The sequence below is a fragment of the Coregonus clupeaformis genome, chromosome 35 (genome assembly GCF_020615455.1).
Source record: "Coregonus clupeaformis isolate EN_2021a chromosome 35, ASM2061545v1, whole genome shotgun sequence".
In the NCBI taxonomy this organism is placed as follows: Eukaryota; Metazoa; Chordata; class Actinopteri; order Salmoniformes; family Salmonidae; genus Coregonus; species Coregonus clupeaformis.
In genome coordinates, this window is record NC_059226.1 from 10,231,489 (window position 1) to 10,246,278 (window position 14,790).

General features: G+C 43.7%; 1 protein-coding gene across 1 annotated transcript; it reads right to left on the reverse strand.

Moving 5' to 3' along the window:
- Positions 1–2: 2 nt before the first annotated feature.
- Positions 3–14,169, reverse strand: LOC123481135 (TBC1 domain family member 10B-like). Its single transcript, XM_045211140.1, has 4 exons — positions 13,735–14,169; positions 11,276–12,472; positions 262–361; positions 3–176 (listed from the first exon to the last, which is right to left on the reverse strand). Exons 2-4 carry the CDS (start codon positions 12,451–12,453, stop codon positions 3–5), a joined length of 1,452 nt encoding a protein of 483 aa, XP_045067075.1. The 5' UTR covers positions 12,454–12,472; positions 13,735–14,169.
- Between the last annotated feature and the right edge of the window lie 621 nt (positions 14,170–14,790).

The window sequence follows — 14,790 nt, forward strand, 5'->3', positions numbered from 1 at the left end:
CTTCACAATAGACATGTTTCGCATAGTGAAAGTATGAAGAGAGAAAGGGTGTGGGTTAGCGGCAGTACCTCAAACTTGCCGGGGTTGGAGTCCAGGAGCTCCTTGCTGTTGGAGAGCAGCTGCCAGGCTTTAGCCCTGAGAGAGGAGGGGATCCCCTTCCTACAGCGCAACTTCACCTGGAACAAACACACACACTTGTTATGTTATGACATACACATTTATACACAGATACACCATTCATAGACAGATGTAGGTAAGTACCTTTTGGAAGCGTCTTGAGACCCATTTGTCCCAATTGTTGAACATGTCCAGCCATTTCATCTCTCTCTGCCGTGCTACATCAACTCTGATGTCCTTATCACTGTAACACATGGAGAAAGAGTTAACAACATAAACACCAAGACACACACGCATGCCAACTATGCTGGGCATGTAAGACACTTAAGGTTTCCTTATTTATTATAGGGCTTATTTCGACGATTGTTTTATTTATGATTGGTAGTTAGTAATTATGATATTGATTGCTATCCAGGGATTTTTCAGCCATTGAAATCCTTCAGCGGAGACTTGCAGCTATAATTGCTGCAAAAGGTGGCTCTACAAAGTATTGACTGGCTGGAGTGTGTCAGCAGTTCCTGCAAGAGGAAGGCATTGATGCTATGGACTGGCCCGCCCGTTCCCCAGCCCTGAATCCAATTGAGCAAATCTGGGACATCATGTCTCGCTCCATCCACCAACGCCACGTTGCACCACAGACGGTCCAGGAGTTGGAGGATGCTTTAGTCCAGGTCTGGGAGGAGATCCCTCAGGAGACCATCTGCCACCTCATCAGGAGCATGCCCAGGCGTTGTAGGGAGGTCATACAGGCACGTGGAGGCCACACACACTACTGAGCCTCATTTTGACTTGTTTTAAGGACATTACATCAAAGTTGGATCAGCCTGTAGTGTGGTTTTCCACTTTAATTTTGAGGGTGACTCCAAATCCAGACCTCCATGGGTTGATAAATTTGATTTCCATTGATAATTATTGTGTGATTTTGTTGTCAGCACATTCAACTATGTAAAGAAAAAAGTATTTAATAAGATTATTTCATTCATTCAGATCTAGGTGGTGTTATTTTAGTGTTCCCTTAATTTTTTTGAGTGAGGGAAAAAAGTATTTGATCCCCTGCTGATTTTGTACGTTTGCCCACTGACAAAGAAATGATCAGTCTATAATTTTAATGGTAGGTTTATTTGAACAGTGAGAGACAGAATAACAACAAAAAAATCCAGAAAAACACATATCAAAAATGTCATAAATTGATTTGCATTTTAATGAGGGAAATAAGTATTTGACCCCCACCTCAATCAGAAAGATTTCTGGCTCCCAGGTGTCTTTTATACAGGTAACGAGCTGAGATTAGGAGCACACTCGTAAAGGGAGTGCTCCTAATCTCAGCTTGTTACCTGTATAAAAGACACCTGTCCACAGAACCAATCAATCAATCAGATTCCAAACTCTCCACCATGGCCAAGACCAAAGAGCTCTCCAAGGATGTCAGGGACAAGATTGTAGACCTACACAAGGCTGGAATGGGCTACAAGACCATCACCATGCAGCTTGGTGAGAAGGTGACAACAGTTGGTGCGATTATTCGCAAATGGAAGAAACACAAAATAACTGTCAATCTCCCTCGGCATGGGGCTCCATGCAAGATCTCACCTCGTGGAGTTGCAATGCTCATGAGAACGGTGAGGAATCAGCCCAGAACTACACGGGAGGATCTTGTCAATGATCACAAGGCAGCTGGGACCATAGTCACCAAGAAAACAATTGGTAACACACTACGCCGTGAAGGACTGAAGTCCTGCAGCGCCCGCAAGGTCCCCCTGCTCAAGAAAGCACATATACAGGCCCGTCTGAAGTTTGCCAATGAATATCTGAATGATTCAGAGGAGAACTGGATGAAAGTGTTGTGGTCAGATGAGACCAAAATTGATCTCTTTGGCATCAACTCAACTCGCCATGTTTGGAGGAGGAGGAATGCTGCCTATGACCCTAAGAACACCATCCCCACAGTCAAACATGGAGGTGGAAACAATGCTTTGGGGGTGTTTTTCTGCTAAGGGGACAGGACAACTTCACCGCATGAAAGGGACGATGGACGGGGCCATGTACAGTCAAATCTTGGGTGAGAACCTCCTTCCCTCAACCAGGGCATTGAAAATGGGTCATGGATGGGTATTCCAGCATGACAATGACCCAAAGTACAAAGCCAAGGCAACAAAGGAGTGGCTCAAGAAGAAGCACATTAAGGTCCTGGAGTGGCCTAGCCAGTCTCCAGACCTTAATCCCATAGAAAATCTGTGGAGGGAGCTGAAGGTTCGAGTTGCCAAACGTCAGCCTCGAAACCTTAATGACTTGGAGAAGATCTGCAAAGAGGAGTGGGACAAAATCCCTCCTGAGATGTGTACAAACCTGGTGGCCAACTACAAGAAACATCTGACCTCTGTGATTGCCAACAAGGGTTTTGCAACCAAGTACTAAGTCATGTTTTGCAGAGGGTCAAATACTTGTTTCCCTCATTAAAATGCAAATCAATTCATAACATTTTTGACATGGTCTTTCTGGATTTTTTTGTTGTTATTCTGTCTCTCACTGTTCAAATAAACCTACCATTAAAATTATACACTGATCATTTCTTTGTCAGTGGGAAAACGTACAAAATCAGCAGGGGATCAAATACTTTTTTCCCCTCACTGTATATATATATATATATATATATATATATATATATATATATAGAGAGAGAGAGAGTTTAAGTCGGAAGTTTACATAGACCTTAGCCAAATACATTTAAACTCAGTTTTTCACAATTGCTGACATTTAATCCTAGTAAAAAGTCCCTGTCTTAGGTCAGTTAGGATCACCACTTTATTTTTAGAATGTGAAATGTCAGAATAATAGTAGAGAGAATGATTTATTTCAGCTTTTCTTTCATTCATCACATTCCCAGTGGGTCAGAAGACTACATACACTCAATTAGTATTTGGTAGCATTGCCTTTAAATTGTTTAACTTGGGTCAAACGTTTCGGGTAGCCTTCCACAAGCTTCCCACAAAAAGTTGGGTGAATTTTGGCCCATTCCTCCTGACACAGCTGGTGTAACTGAGTCAGGTTTGTAGGCCTCCTTGCTCACACACACTTTTTCAGTTCTGCCCACAAATTCTCTATAGGATTGAGGTCAGGGCTTTGTGATGGCCACTCCAATACCTTTACTTTGTTGTCCTTAAGCCATTTTGGAAGTATGCTTGGGGTCATTGTCCATTTGGAAGACCCATTTGCGACCAAGCTTTAACTTCCTGACTGATGTCTTGAGATCTTGCTTCAATATATCCACATAATTTTCCTTCCTCATAATGCCATCTATTTTGTGAAGTGCACCAGTCCCTCCTGCAGCAAAGCACCCCCACAGCATGATGCTGCCACCCCCGTGCTTCACGGTTGGGATGGTGTTCTTCGGCTTGCAAGCAACCCCCTTTTTCCTCCAAACATAACGATGGTCATTATGGCCAAACAGTTCTATTTTTGTTTCATCAGACCAGAGGACATTTCTCCAAAAATTACGATCTTTGTCCCCATGTGCAGTTGCAAACCGTAGTCTGGCTTTTTTAATGGCGGTTTTTGAGCAGTGGCTTCTTCCTTGCTGAGCGGCCTTTCAGGTTATGTCGATATAGGACTCATTTTTACTGTGGATATACAGTGGGGAGAACAAGTATTTGATACACTGCCGATTTTGCAGGTTTTGCTACTTACAATGCATGTAGAGGTCTGTAATTTTTATCATAGGTACACTTCAACTGTGAGAGACGGAATCTAAAACAAAAATCCAGAAAATCACATTGTATGATTTTTAAGTTATTAATTTGCATTTTATTGCTTGACATAAGTATTTGATCACCTACCAACCAGTAAGAATTCCGGCTCTCACAGAGCTGTTAGTTTTTCTTTAAGAAGCCCTCCTGTTCTCCACTCATTACCTGTATTAACTGCACCTGTTTGAACTCGTTACCTGTATAAAAGACACCTGTCCACACACTCAATCAAACAGACTCCAACCACTCCACAATGGCCAAGACCAGAGAGCTGTGTAAGGACATCAGGGATAAAATTGTAGACCTGCACAAGGCTGGGATGGGCTACAGGATAATAGGCAAGCAGCTTGGTGAGAAGGCAACAACTGTTGGTGCAATTATTAGAAAATGGAAGAAGTTCAAGATGATGGTCAATCACCCTCGGTCTGGGGCTCCATGCAAGATCTCACCTCGTGGGGCATCAATAATCATGAGGAAGGTGAGGGATCAGCCCAGAACTACACGGCAGGACCTGGTCAATGACCTGAAGAGAGCTGGGACCACAGTCTCAAAGAAAACCATTAGTAACACACTACGCCGTCATGGATTAAAATCCTGCAGCGCACGCAAGGTCCCCCTGCTCAAGCCAGCGCATGTCCAGGCCCGTCTGAAGTTTGCCAATGACCATCTGGATGATCCAGAGGAGGAATGGGAGAAGGTCATGTGGTCTGATGAGACAAAAATATAGCTTTTTGGTCTAAACTCCACTCGCCGTGTTTGGAGGAAGAAGAAGGATGAGTACAACCCCAAGAACACCATCCCAACCATGAAGCATGGAGGTGGAAACATCATTCTTTGGGGATGCTTTTCTGCAAAGGGGACAGGACGACTGCACCGTATTGAGGGGAGGATGGATGGGGCCATGTATCGCGAGATCTTGGCCAACAACCTCCTTCCCTCAGTAAGAGCATTGAAGATGGGTCGTGGCTGGGTCTTCCAGCATGACAACGACCCGAAACACACAGCCAGGGCAACTAAGGAGTGGCTCCGTAAGAAGCATCTCAAGGTCCTGGAGTGGCCTAGCCAGTCTCCAGACCTGAATCCAATAGAACATCTTTGGAGGGAGCTGAAAGTCCGTATTGCCCAGCGACAGCCCCGAAACCTGAAGGATCTGGAGAAGGTCTGTATGGAGGAGTGGGCCAAAATCCCTGCTGCAGTGTGTGCAAACCTGGTCAAGACCTACAGGAAACGTATGATCTCTGTAATTGCAAACAAAGGTTTCTGTACCAAATATTAAGTTCTGCTTTTCTGATGTATCAAATACTTATGTCATGCAATAAAATGCAAATTAATTACTTAAAAATCATACAATGTGATTTTCTGGATTTTTGTTTTAGATTCCGTCTCTCACAGTTGAAGTGTACCTATGATAAAAATTACAGACCTCTACATCCTTTGTAAGTAGGAAAACCTGCAAAATCGGCAGTGTATCAAATACTTGTTCTCCCCACTGTATACACACACACACACACAGTGGCTTGTAAAAGTATTCAACCCCCTTGGCATTTTTCCTATTTTGTTGCCTTACAACCTGGAATTAAAAATGATTTTTTGGGGGTTTGTATCATTTGATTTACACAACATGCCTACCACTTTGAAGATACAAAATATTTTTTATTGTGAAACAAACAAGAAATAAGACAAAAAAACAGAACTTGAGCATGCATAATTAATCCCCCCCAAAAAGCTAAATTTTAGTCTCATCTGACCAGAGTACCTTCTTCCATATGTTTGGGGAGTCTCCCACATGCCTTTTGGCGAACACCAAACGTCTTTGCTTATTTTTTTCTTTAAGCAACGGCTTTTTTCTGGCCACTCTTCCGTAAAGCCCAGCTCTGTGGAGTGTACGGCTTAAAGTGGTCCTATGGACAGATACTCCAATCTCCGCTGTGGAGCTTTGCAGCTCCTTCAGGGTTATCTTTGGTGTCTTTGTTGCCTCTCTGATTAATGCCCTCCTTGCCTGGTCCGTGAGTTTTGGTGGGCGGCCCTCTCTTGGCAGGTTTGTTGTGGTGCATTATTCTTTCCATTTTTTAATAATGGATTTAAATGGTGCTTTGTAGGATGTTCAAAGTTTCTGATATTTTTTTTATAACCGAACCCTGATCTGTACTTCTCCACAACTTTGTCCCTGAAGTGTTTGGAGAGCTCCTTGGTCTTCATGGTGCTGCTTGCTTGGTGGTGTCCCTTGCTTAGTGGTGTTGCAGGCTCTGGGGCCTTTCAGAATAGGTGTGTATATATACTGAGATCATGTGACAGATCATGTGACACTTAGATTTCACACAGGTGGACTTTATTTAACTAATTATGTGACTTTGAAGGTAATTGGTTGCACCAGATCTTATTTAGGGGCTTCATAGCATTTATTTTTTACATTGTAAAATAATAGTGAAGACATCAAAACTATGAATTAACACATATGGAATCATGTAGTAACCCAAAAAGTGTTAAACAAATCAAAGTCTATTTTATATTTGAGATTCTTCAAATAGCCACCCTTTGCCTTGATGACAGCATTGCACACTCTTGGCATTCTCTAAACCAGCTTCACCTGGAATGCTTTTCCAACAGTCTTGAAGGAGTTCCCACATATGCTTAGCACTTGTTGGCTGCTTTTCCTTCACTCTGCCATCCGACTCACCCCAAACCATCTCAATTGGGTTGAGGTCGGGGGATTGTGGAGGCCAGGTCATCTGATGCAGCACTCCATCATTCTCCTTCTTGGTCAAATAGCCCTTACAAACAGCCTCCATCACCACCTCCTCCATGCTTTACAGTGGGAAATACACATGCAGAGATCATCCGTTCACCCACACCGCGCGTCTCACAAAGACACGGCGGTTGGAACCAAAAATCTCCAATTTGGACTCCAGACCAAAAGGACACATTTCCACCGATCTAATGTCCATTGCTTGTGTTTCTTGGCCCAAGCAGGTCTCTTCTTCTTATTGGTGTCCTTTAGTAGTGGTTTCTTTGCAGCAATTCGACCATGAAGGCCTGATTCACACAGTCCCCTCTGAACAGTTGACATTGAGATGTGTCTGTGACTTGAACTCTGTGAAGCATTTATTTGGGCTGAGTTTTTTCATGGGGGGCAAAATCCTGCACGGAGCCTTCACCGTGCACTGCCACTTTAAGAGCGCATCAGCAGTCAGGAGGGAGGAAATAAAGATAGCTCTTCCAGCTCTCTGTGGAGAGCTCTCGGTTGGCGCGGCAGTTTGACAGTATGTGCAACTCTGCAGAAGTCTTGTTTATTTTCAGCGTGCTTAGTTGTAAAGTGTTTAAGTCGATCGCCGGTGTTACCGCTCTAGGTCGTGGTTGTAATCTTTTGGGACCGCTCCTGTCATTGTTCGAATGGAGTAGTAGCAACATTGTTGCAAAGCTTTGAAAAACAAACCAACAAACCATCAGGTGTATCAGACGGACAGACAGTGTAACTGCAAGTCTGAAGTCAACAGCTAAGACCCCCCCCCCCTCTCTCTCTCACGCTCTCATTTTCCCCTCTATCGCTCCAGTGCTTTTCACTGCAGCAGACTTACTTTTTTTCCCTATGCGCTCCTTTTGATGTTCAGTGTCGTTGGACTATTTGGACTAATTTATTGTTGTTTGAACTGTATTAATTTTGTGTGGGACTATTTACATTTGGCCGAGAAGACTTTTGGACATTTTAAGGCCTTCTTTGTATTGTCTATGAACACACACACATTCATACTTCCCCCACTTCTCCACTGGGAGGTAACACAGAGTATTGCAAATCCTCTAATGTTGATGACTTGGTTCTTTCTTGTCAATTGTTTCTATGAAGTTGCCTTTAAATCGCTCTGCCATTATTAATGTATAAGGTATTATTGGTTGGGTTACCCCTGTGCTGTGACGTGTGTTTTATATGGTGGGTCTTATCTTTTCTCTCTCCACTGGCTATCTGGCAAACAGGCTACACTCTAGACAGTCTCTTCTGCTGATGTGTGTGTGTCTGGAAGCAGTACTCTATCTATCCTACGCTTTTCCTTTTGGCAGGGTTAATACCTGCCTGGCGCAGAACAACATCTTTATCTTTACCCCTCTCTAACAATACTGCTACAAAGTATGTAGAAAAGATAATGGACCTATATATATTTTTTTATCATATAATCTGTGAGAACTAACATCACCAAAATAAACACTAAAACTATTTCAAAAACAATAAATGGTGTTGTTACGTTTGAGCAAAAGAACACAGCATTAGCAATGGCAAATTGCATATATTTGCAGGAAATTAGCTATAAAACTGCAAAAAATGTATCTCAGCTCCATGGCAGAATATGTAGAATGATTAGCAGGAAATCAGCTTTAAAACTGCAACATTTTCTCTCCACTCAATGGCAAAATGTGCAGAATTTCAGGGAATTCGCTTTAAAACAGCAAAAATGTCTCTCAGCACCATTGAGAAGTCGTAAGCACGTTTCTTTATCCAGAAAAAAACGTATCTAAATATGGATATCCTAAGACTGGCAGGGTCATGTTCATTCAGTAGATTCCAAATAGGAGCAAGAGTTATTTTAAATGGAAACTGTGCGACCTGAGCTTCTTTAATAGGAATACTCATCTACAGATTTATATTATACTTTATATTTACAATATTTCTGTCCTACACTACTCTCTCACACACAGACACCCTTTGATAATGACACTGAAGGGGAACAGGCTTAATCAATACCAAACTAAATCAATAAAACATAAAACAGAAGAGGAAGTGCACTTAGAGAGACGGTCCAAGGGTAGGGGCAAGATACGTTCTCTAGAAAGAGGGAGAGAGGGAAATGGGTGGCTGGGCGAGGCACAGTCAGTACATATTGTGTCACAAAAGCGCTCTCAGCACTATCTATCTGAGTCACACTAAGAAGAGACGAAGGACAGACCGATACATTTAGAGTGGAGATAGGGAGGACTGGACAGAAAGGGTGGGGAGGGAGAGATCACTTAGGGCAAGCTGGGTGACTCGGAGAAGATGACCAAGCCAGGAAAGACGGTTGATTTTCAAAGACTCCAGCCACCTAAGTAATAGACTTCTCTCTGCTACGGCACGGCAAGCGGTATCGGAGCGCCAAGTCTGGGACCAAAAGGCTTCTTAACAGCTTCTACCCCCAAGCCATAAGACTGCTGAACAGTTAATCAAATGGCTACCCGGACTATTTGCATTGACACCCTTTTTTTAATGATACTTTTTTGCACTGACTCTCTTGCACAGGCTCGATGTACACTCACTGGACTAACCACACACTCTCACATATTACACTGACACTCCAACACACACACGCATATTTACGCCACACACACACACACATATGCTGCTGCTACTCTCTGTTTATTATCTATGCATAGTCACTTTACCCCTACCTACATGTACATACAGTGGGGGAAAAAAGTATTTAGTCAGCCACCAATTGTGCAAGTTCTCCCACTTAAAAAGATGAGAGAGGCCTGTAATTTTCATCATAGGTACACGTCAACTATGACAGACAAAATGAGAAAAAAAAATCCAGAAAATCAAATTGTAGGATTTTTAATGAATTTACTTGCAAATTATGGTGGAAAATAAGTATTTGGTCACCTACAAACAAGCAAGATTTCTGTCTCTCACAGACCTGTAACTTCTTCTTTAAGAGGCTCCTCTGTCCTCCACTCGTTACCTGTATTAATGGCACCTGTTTGAACTTGTTATCAGTATAAAAGACACATGTCCACAACCTCAAACAGTCACACTCCAAACTCCACTATGGCCAAGACCAAAGAGCTGTCAAAGGACACCAGAAACAAAATTGTAGACCTGCACCAGGCTGGGAAGACTGAATCTGCAATAGGTAAGCAGCTTGGTTTGAAGAAATCAACTGTGGGAGCAATTATTAGGAAATGGAAGACATACAAGACCACTGATAATCTCCCTCGATCTGGGGCTCCACGCAAGATCTCACCCCGTGGGGTCAAAATGATCACAAGAACGGTGAGCAAAAATCCCAGAACCACACGGGGGGACCTAGTGAATGACCTGCAGAGAGCTGGGACCAAAGTAACAAAGCCTACCATCAGTAACACACTACGCCGCCAGGGACTCAAATCCTGCAGTGCCAGACGTGTCCCCCTGCTTAAGCCAGTACATGTCCAGGCCCGTCTGAAGTTTGCTAGAGTGCATTTGGATGATCCAGAAGAGGATTGGGAGAATGTCATATGATCAGATGAAACCAAAATAGAACTTTTTTGGTAAAAACTCAACTCGTCGTGTTTGGAGGACAAAGAATGCTGAGTTGCATCCAAAGAACACCATACCTACTGTGAAGCATGGGGGTGGAAACATCATGCTTTGGGGCTGTTTTTCTGCAAAGGGACCAGGACGACTGATCCGTGTAAAGGAAAGAATGAATGGGGCCATGTATCGTGAGATTTTGAGTGAAAACCTCCTTCCATCAGCAAGGGCATTGAAGATGAAACGTGGCTGGGTCTTTCAGCATGACAATGATCCCAAACACACCGCCCGGGCAACGAAGGAGTGGCTTCGTAAGAAGCATTTCAAGGTCCTGGAGTGGCCTAGCAAGTCTCCAGATCTCAACCCCATAGAAAATCTTTGGAGGGGAGTTGAAAGTCTGTGTTGCCCAGCGACAGCCCCAAAACATCACTGCTCTAGAGGAGATCTGCATGGAGGAATGGGCCAAAATACCAGCAACAGTGTGTGAAAACCTTGTGAAGACTTACAGAAAACGTTTGACCTGTGTCATTGCCAACAAAGGGTATATAACAAAGTATTGAGAAACTTTTGTTATTGACCAAATACTTATTTTCCACCATAATTTGCAAATAAATAAATTAAAAATCCTACAATGTGATTTTCTGGATTTTTTCTTCTCATTTTGTCTGTCATAGTTGACGTGTACCTATGATGAAAATTACAGGCCTCTCATCTTTTTAAGTGGGAGAACTTGCACAAAGAGAACTTGCACAATTGGTGGCTGACTAAATACTTTTTTCCCCCACTGTATTCCCTCAATTACCTCAACTACCTCGTACCCCTGCACATTGACTTGGTACCGGTACCCCTTGTATATAGCCTCATTATTGTTATTTTATTGTGTTACTACTTTTCCTTTAGTTTATTTAGCAAATGTTTCTTACTTTTTTTTTTTTTTTTACTCTGCATTGTTGGTTAAGGGCTAGAAAGTAAGCATTTCACGGTAAAGTCTACACCTGTTGTATTCGGCTCATGTGAGAAATAAAAACTGATTTGATTAAAAGAGACAGAACAAACCAGAGTAATTGCCATCTACAGCCAGAGTGAAGACACAATAGACATGTATTTTACATCTGTGTGTGCATAGAGTGAGGGTGTGTTTTTGTTTTACCATGCCCACCTGCCCTCGCTGTACTGGGTCCCGCCGAGGAAGCCATATTTGTCAGTGCGTCTGACAGCCAGGCCGTTGATCTCGGAGTCGGACCCGATAGAGCTTCCATCCTCCCCCAGGCCAGACAGAGACTCCAGGGTCCCTGACATCATGCTGGCTGACTCCAGGTAGCTGAGGGTGTCTGGGGCTGGGGCTCTGGGGTAGGGCAGGGAGAGGGAGACAGGCTCCTGGATCACTGGAGGACTGGGGTGCCCTGCTCTGGAGGGGGTGCTGGGTAGCTCTGCCCTTCTGGGAGATTGGCTGGAGGTCTCAGGTATGGGAGACAGGCTGGGGGTGTCCAGTTTGGGAGGGGGTTGAGGGTTAGGGTGAGGGTTATGGCTTTCTTCTGGTGGCTGAGGATTTTGTGCTTCAGGGGCTGCAGCTGCTGCTGTTTGGGTGGAGTCTGGAGGAGGGGGAGTGTAAGTGGGGGCAGGAGGAGGAGGGGGAGTGTCCACTATAGACTGAGGCTGAGCATAATCAGTAGCAGGATTAGTGTTCACAGTGACATGAACTCTGGGGTAGAGATTAGGTGGGAGATTAAGATCAGAGAAGTGGCTGGTAGTCTGTTGTGTTACCCCCTGTACCTCTTGCTCACTGTGGGCCTGTGTAGGGCCCTCTGAGGGGGCATTTAACAGCTCCTTGCCCCCTGGGTTACTCACTTCCTGCTTTACAGCCAACACTGGGCTGGCCCCTGCTGCCATGTCTTTCTCCTTCACTTCCTCACTCTGCTGCAATGCTACATCTACAGGTGGGATGGCAGGAGTATCTAGGGCTACTACAGGTAAGGGGGCAGGACTGTCTGAAGTAACTTCAGGCAGGGGAGCAGGGCTCTCTGGGGGTATTAGAGGTGGGGGCACTGGAGTCTCTGGAGTTAACGCTGATGAGACGCGTTTGGGGGGACTCGGGGGAGGTCCTCTCCCCCCTCTCTTGGGAGACGGGTGAGAAGGGAGCGTCTCTCCTGGTACAGTTAATGTCAGAGAAGCTTTGTCACCGTACAGAGAGGACTTGGGGATGGGGCTCTCCTTAGGGGGCTCTGGGGCGGTGCTGCTGGGAGGAGGGGGGGCAGTAGAGGGTATGGGGAAGGAGGGGGCAGCATGTGTGTCACCTATAGCTGGAGGTGATGGGATTAGGGCGGAGATTTCGGCCATGGCTCCTCCTTATTTACTCCTTGACAGATGGAAAGAGAGAAGCCAGAAAGGTTTTATGAAAAACCACAAAGTTATCCACAGAACTCATATTCATGATCACATGGATGGCTGTTAAATTGGGAAACAACCTTTCCACATTTCCATAGTGTATTAGAGTAAATTATCATGGACTGATGATAATAAATAATATTGAGACCATCAGTCCCAGCCCCACCCTTTTCAGACAAGTTTTTCACAACAACAACAAAAAAGTTATTGCTGCCACAGAATTATAAATGAAGAAGTTGGCTGTATATTTTGAAATCATGGACATTCTTTGAGAGATAGGCTAATGCCCAAAGCTTTATTGGCTAATATACTGGGGGAATTGTAGTTTGAACAGTGGGGAAGATTCTAATAACAGACCATGAAAACCAGCTAAAAATAAACAAACACAGTTCCCTATATCTGAAGCAGGACATTGGCCATTCATTACACACCTAGCTCCTACTCTATGTCTTCTTTAAGATATTTAGTTAATGGAGATGGATTTTTCCAATTATTGCCCATTGGGGTATTTTCAACAAGCACTATCTCCACAATACAGTAAAAATACAGTTGTAAGTAGAATGATGCATGTCTATCTGAGGTTTCACTTAATGTTTTTGAATATGATGATTTGACCTGTGTTATTTACTCCACCCAAACCCACTGTCCATTTCTGCCCAATAGCTATCCAGTGTCACCGAACACTCAAAATCCACTAACAATCTACAGAGCTAGATGTTGACAATGACATGCCTACAATTCAAATGCATTGTAGAACACATTCAGTCAAAAGACTGCCTGGCCCAACGATCAACTCAGGTGTGGCCACATAAACACTATCAAGTGCATGCACTAACAAGCACAACAGTCAGCCAAAATTACATTCGCTAGCATCCACCGATACAGTACCTTATTTCTTGCACCAAGATTTCGGACAACATTATAGTTATATTTCGCTAATCTAACGTTAAGCAGGTTGGTTTGTTAACTCGCGTTAGCCAACACGCTAACTACCTAGCTAGCTACCTAAAAACGAACGATTGTGTTTTCATATCCTCTCGAGGCCTCATTCAAAGCCACACAACTTCACGACTCAACACATATGAAAATTATTTAGTTGCCTAACAGGCATCATAGTTAACTATTTAACTAATGGTCCACTCCCCTCCCTGTTGTCGGGGCCCTGCCTGACCATGGGTCCACGGCCTTGCCCATCCGCTTCCCTTACTATAAACTCGCTCAGTGTAAACTCACCCACGGCCCGTGTGTCTACGTGATCCGTCCGCCTGGACGCCCAGGGGGTTTGTCCGCGGGCCCCCCACAGCTCCGGTCCCCTAAGCTCCTCCGTTCAATGAAAACACGACAATGAGAAGCTGGACAGTCCAGGCAACAAAAGGAAAACAGATAACGGCTGAACAAATTAGGAGGCGCAATGTCCCCCAAAACTAGCTAGCTAACGTTAGTTAGCCTAGCTTGCTGGCTAATGATGTTAGGCGAGTGTTGTTAGCCTGGCTGGCTGTCTGGGTTACTCTATGACATAACTGCAGCGAGTTTAAATCTTACAAAATTATATCATTTTACGACCAAATGGTCTTCATTTCTCCCAAACTGTCCTTTCAAATCAGTTTGGTCGTGTTGCTGGTACACATTTAGCTCCAGTCGTCTGTTTCCTACTGCTGACAGCCACGTGCGCGCTCCTGTTAGTGCGATCGGGCACTCACACGCATAGGCATAATCGGGACCCTCCCTCAACACTAGTGCAGAACAAGGCACAGAAAATAATAATATCCGGTTAAACTAGAACTAAGTACATAGTATTTGTCCCAAATAATCTTTAATTTTCGAACATGTTGTTGAATCTGTACATGCACCATTTGATTGAACTAAACTATCCTCTGTTTTTTCACAGTAACATATACATTTGCCGGATTGTTGCTGTTTCTCAGTACTCTGCTTCCCTCTGCTGTAGGTAAAAGGCTATTACTTTTTAGAATTATACCTACATGTCTACGATTTAACAGTAGGTGGCATAAGACTTTAAGACCAGTAGGTGGCATAAGACATTAACACATTGTAAAACAAACTGAGTGTTGCCACAATTGACATACTTTTCAATTCCAATCATTACTATGAACATAATGTACATGATCGATTAAATATGATACATCACTTTACAAATACATTGTCGTAATGTATTATCCTGTAATATCCTATGTTTCTCCGAGTCGTGGCTGAACAAGGACATGGTAAATATACAGTTAAGTCGGAATTTTACATACACCTTAGCCAAATACATTTAAACTCAGTTTT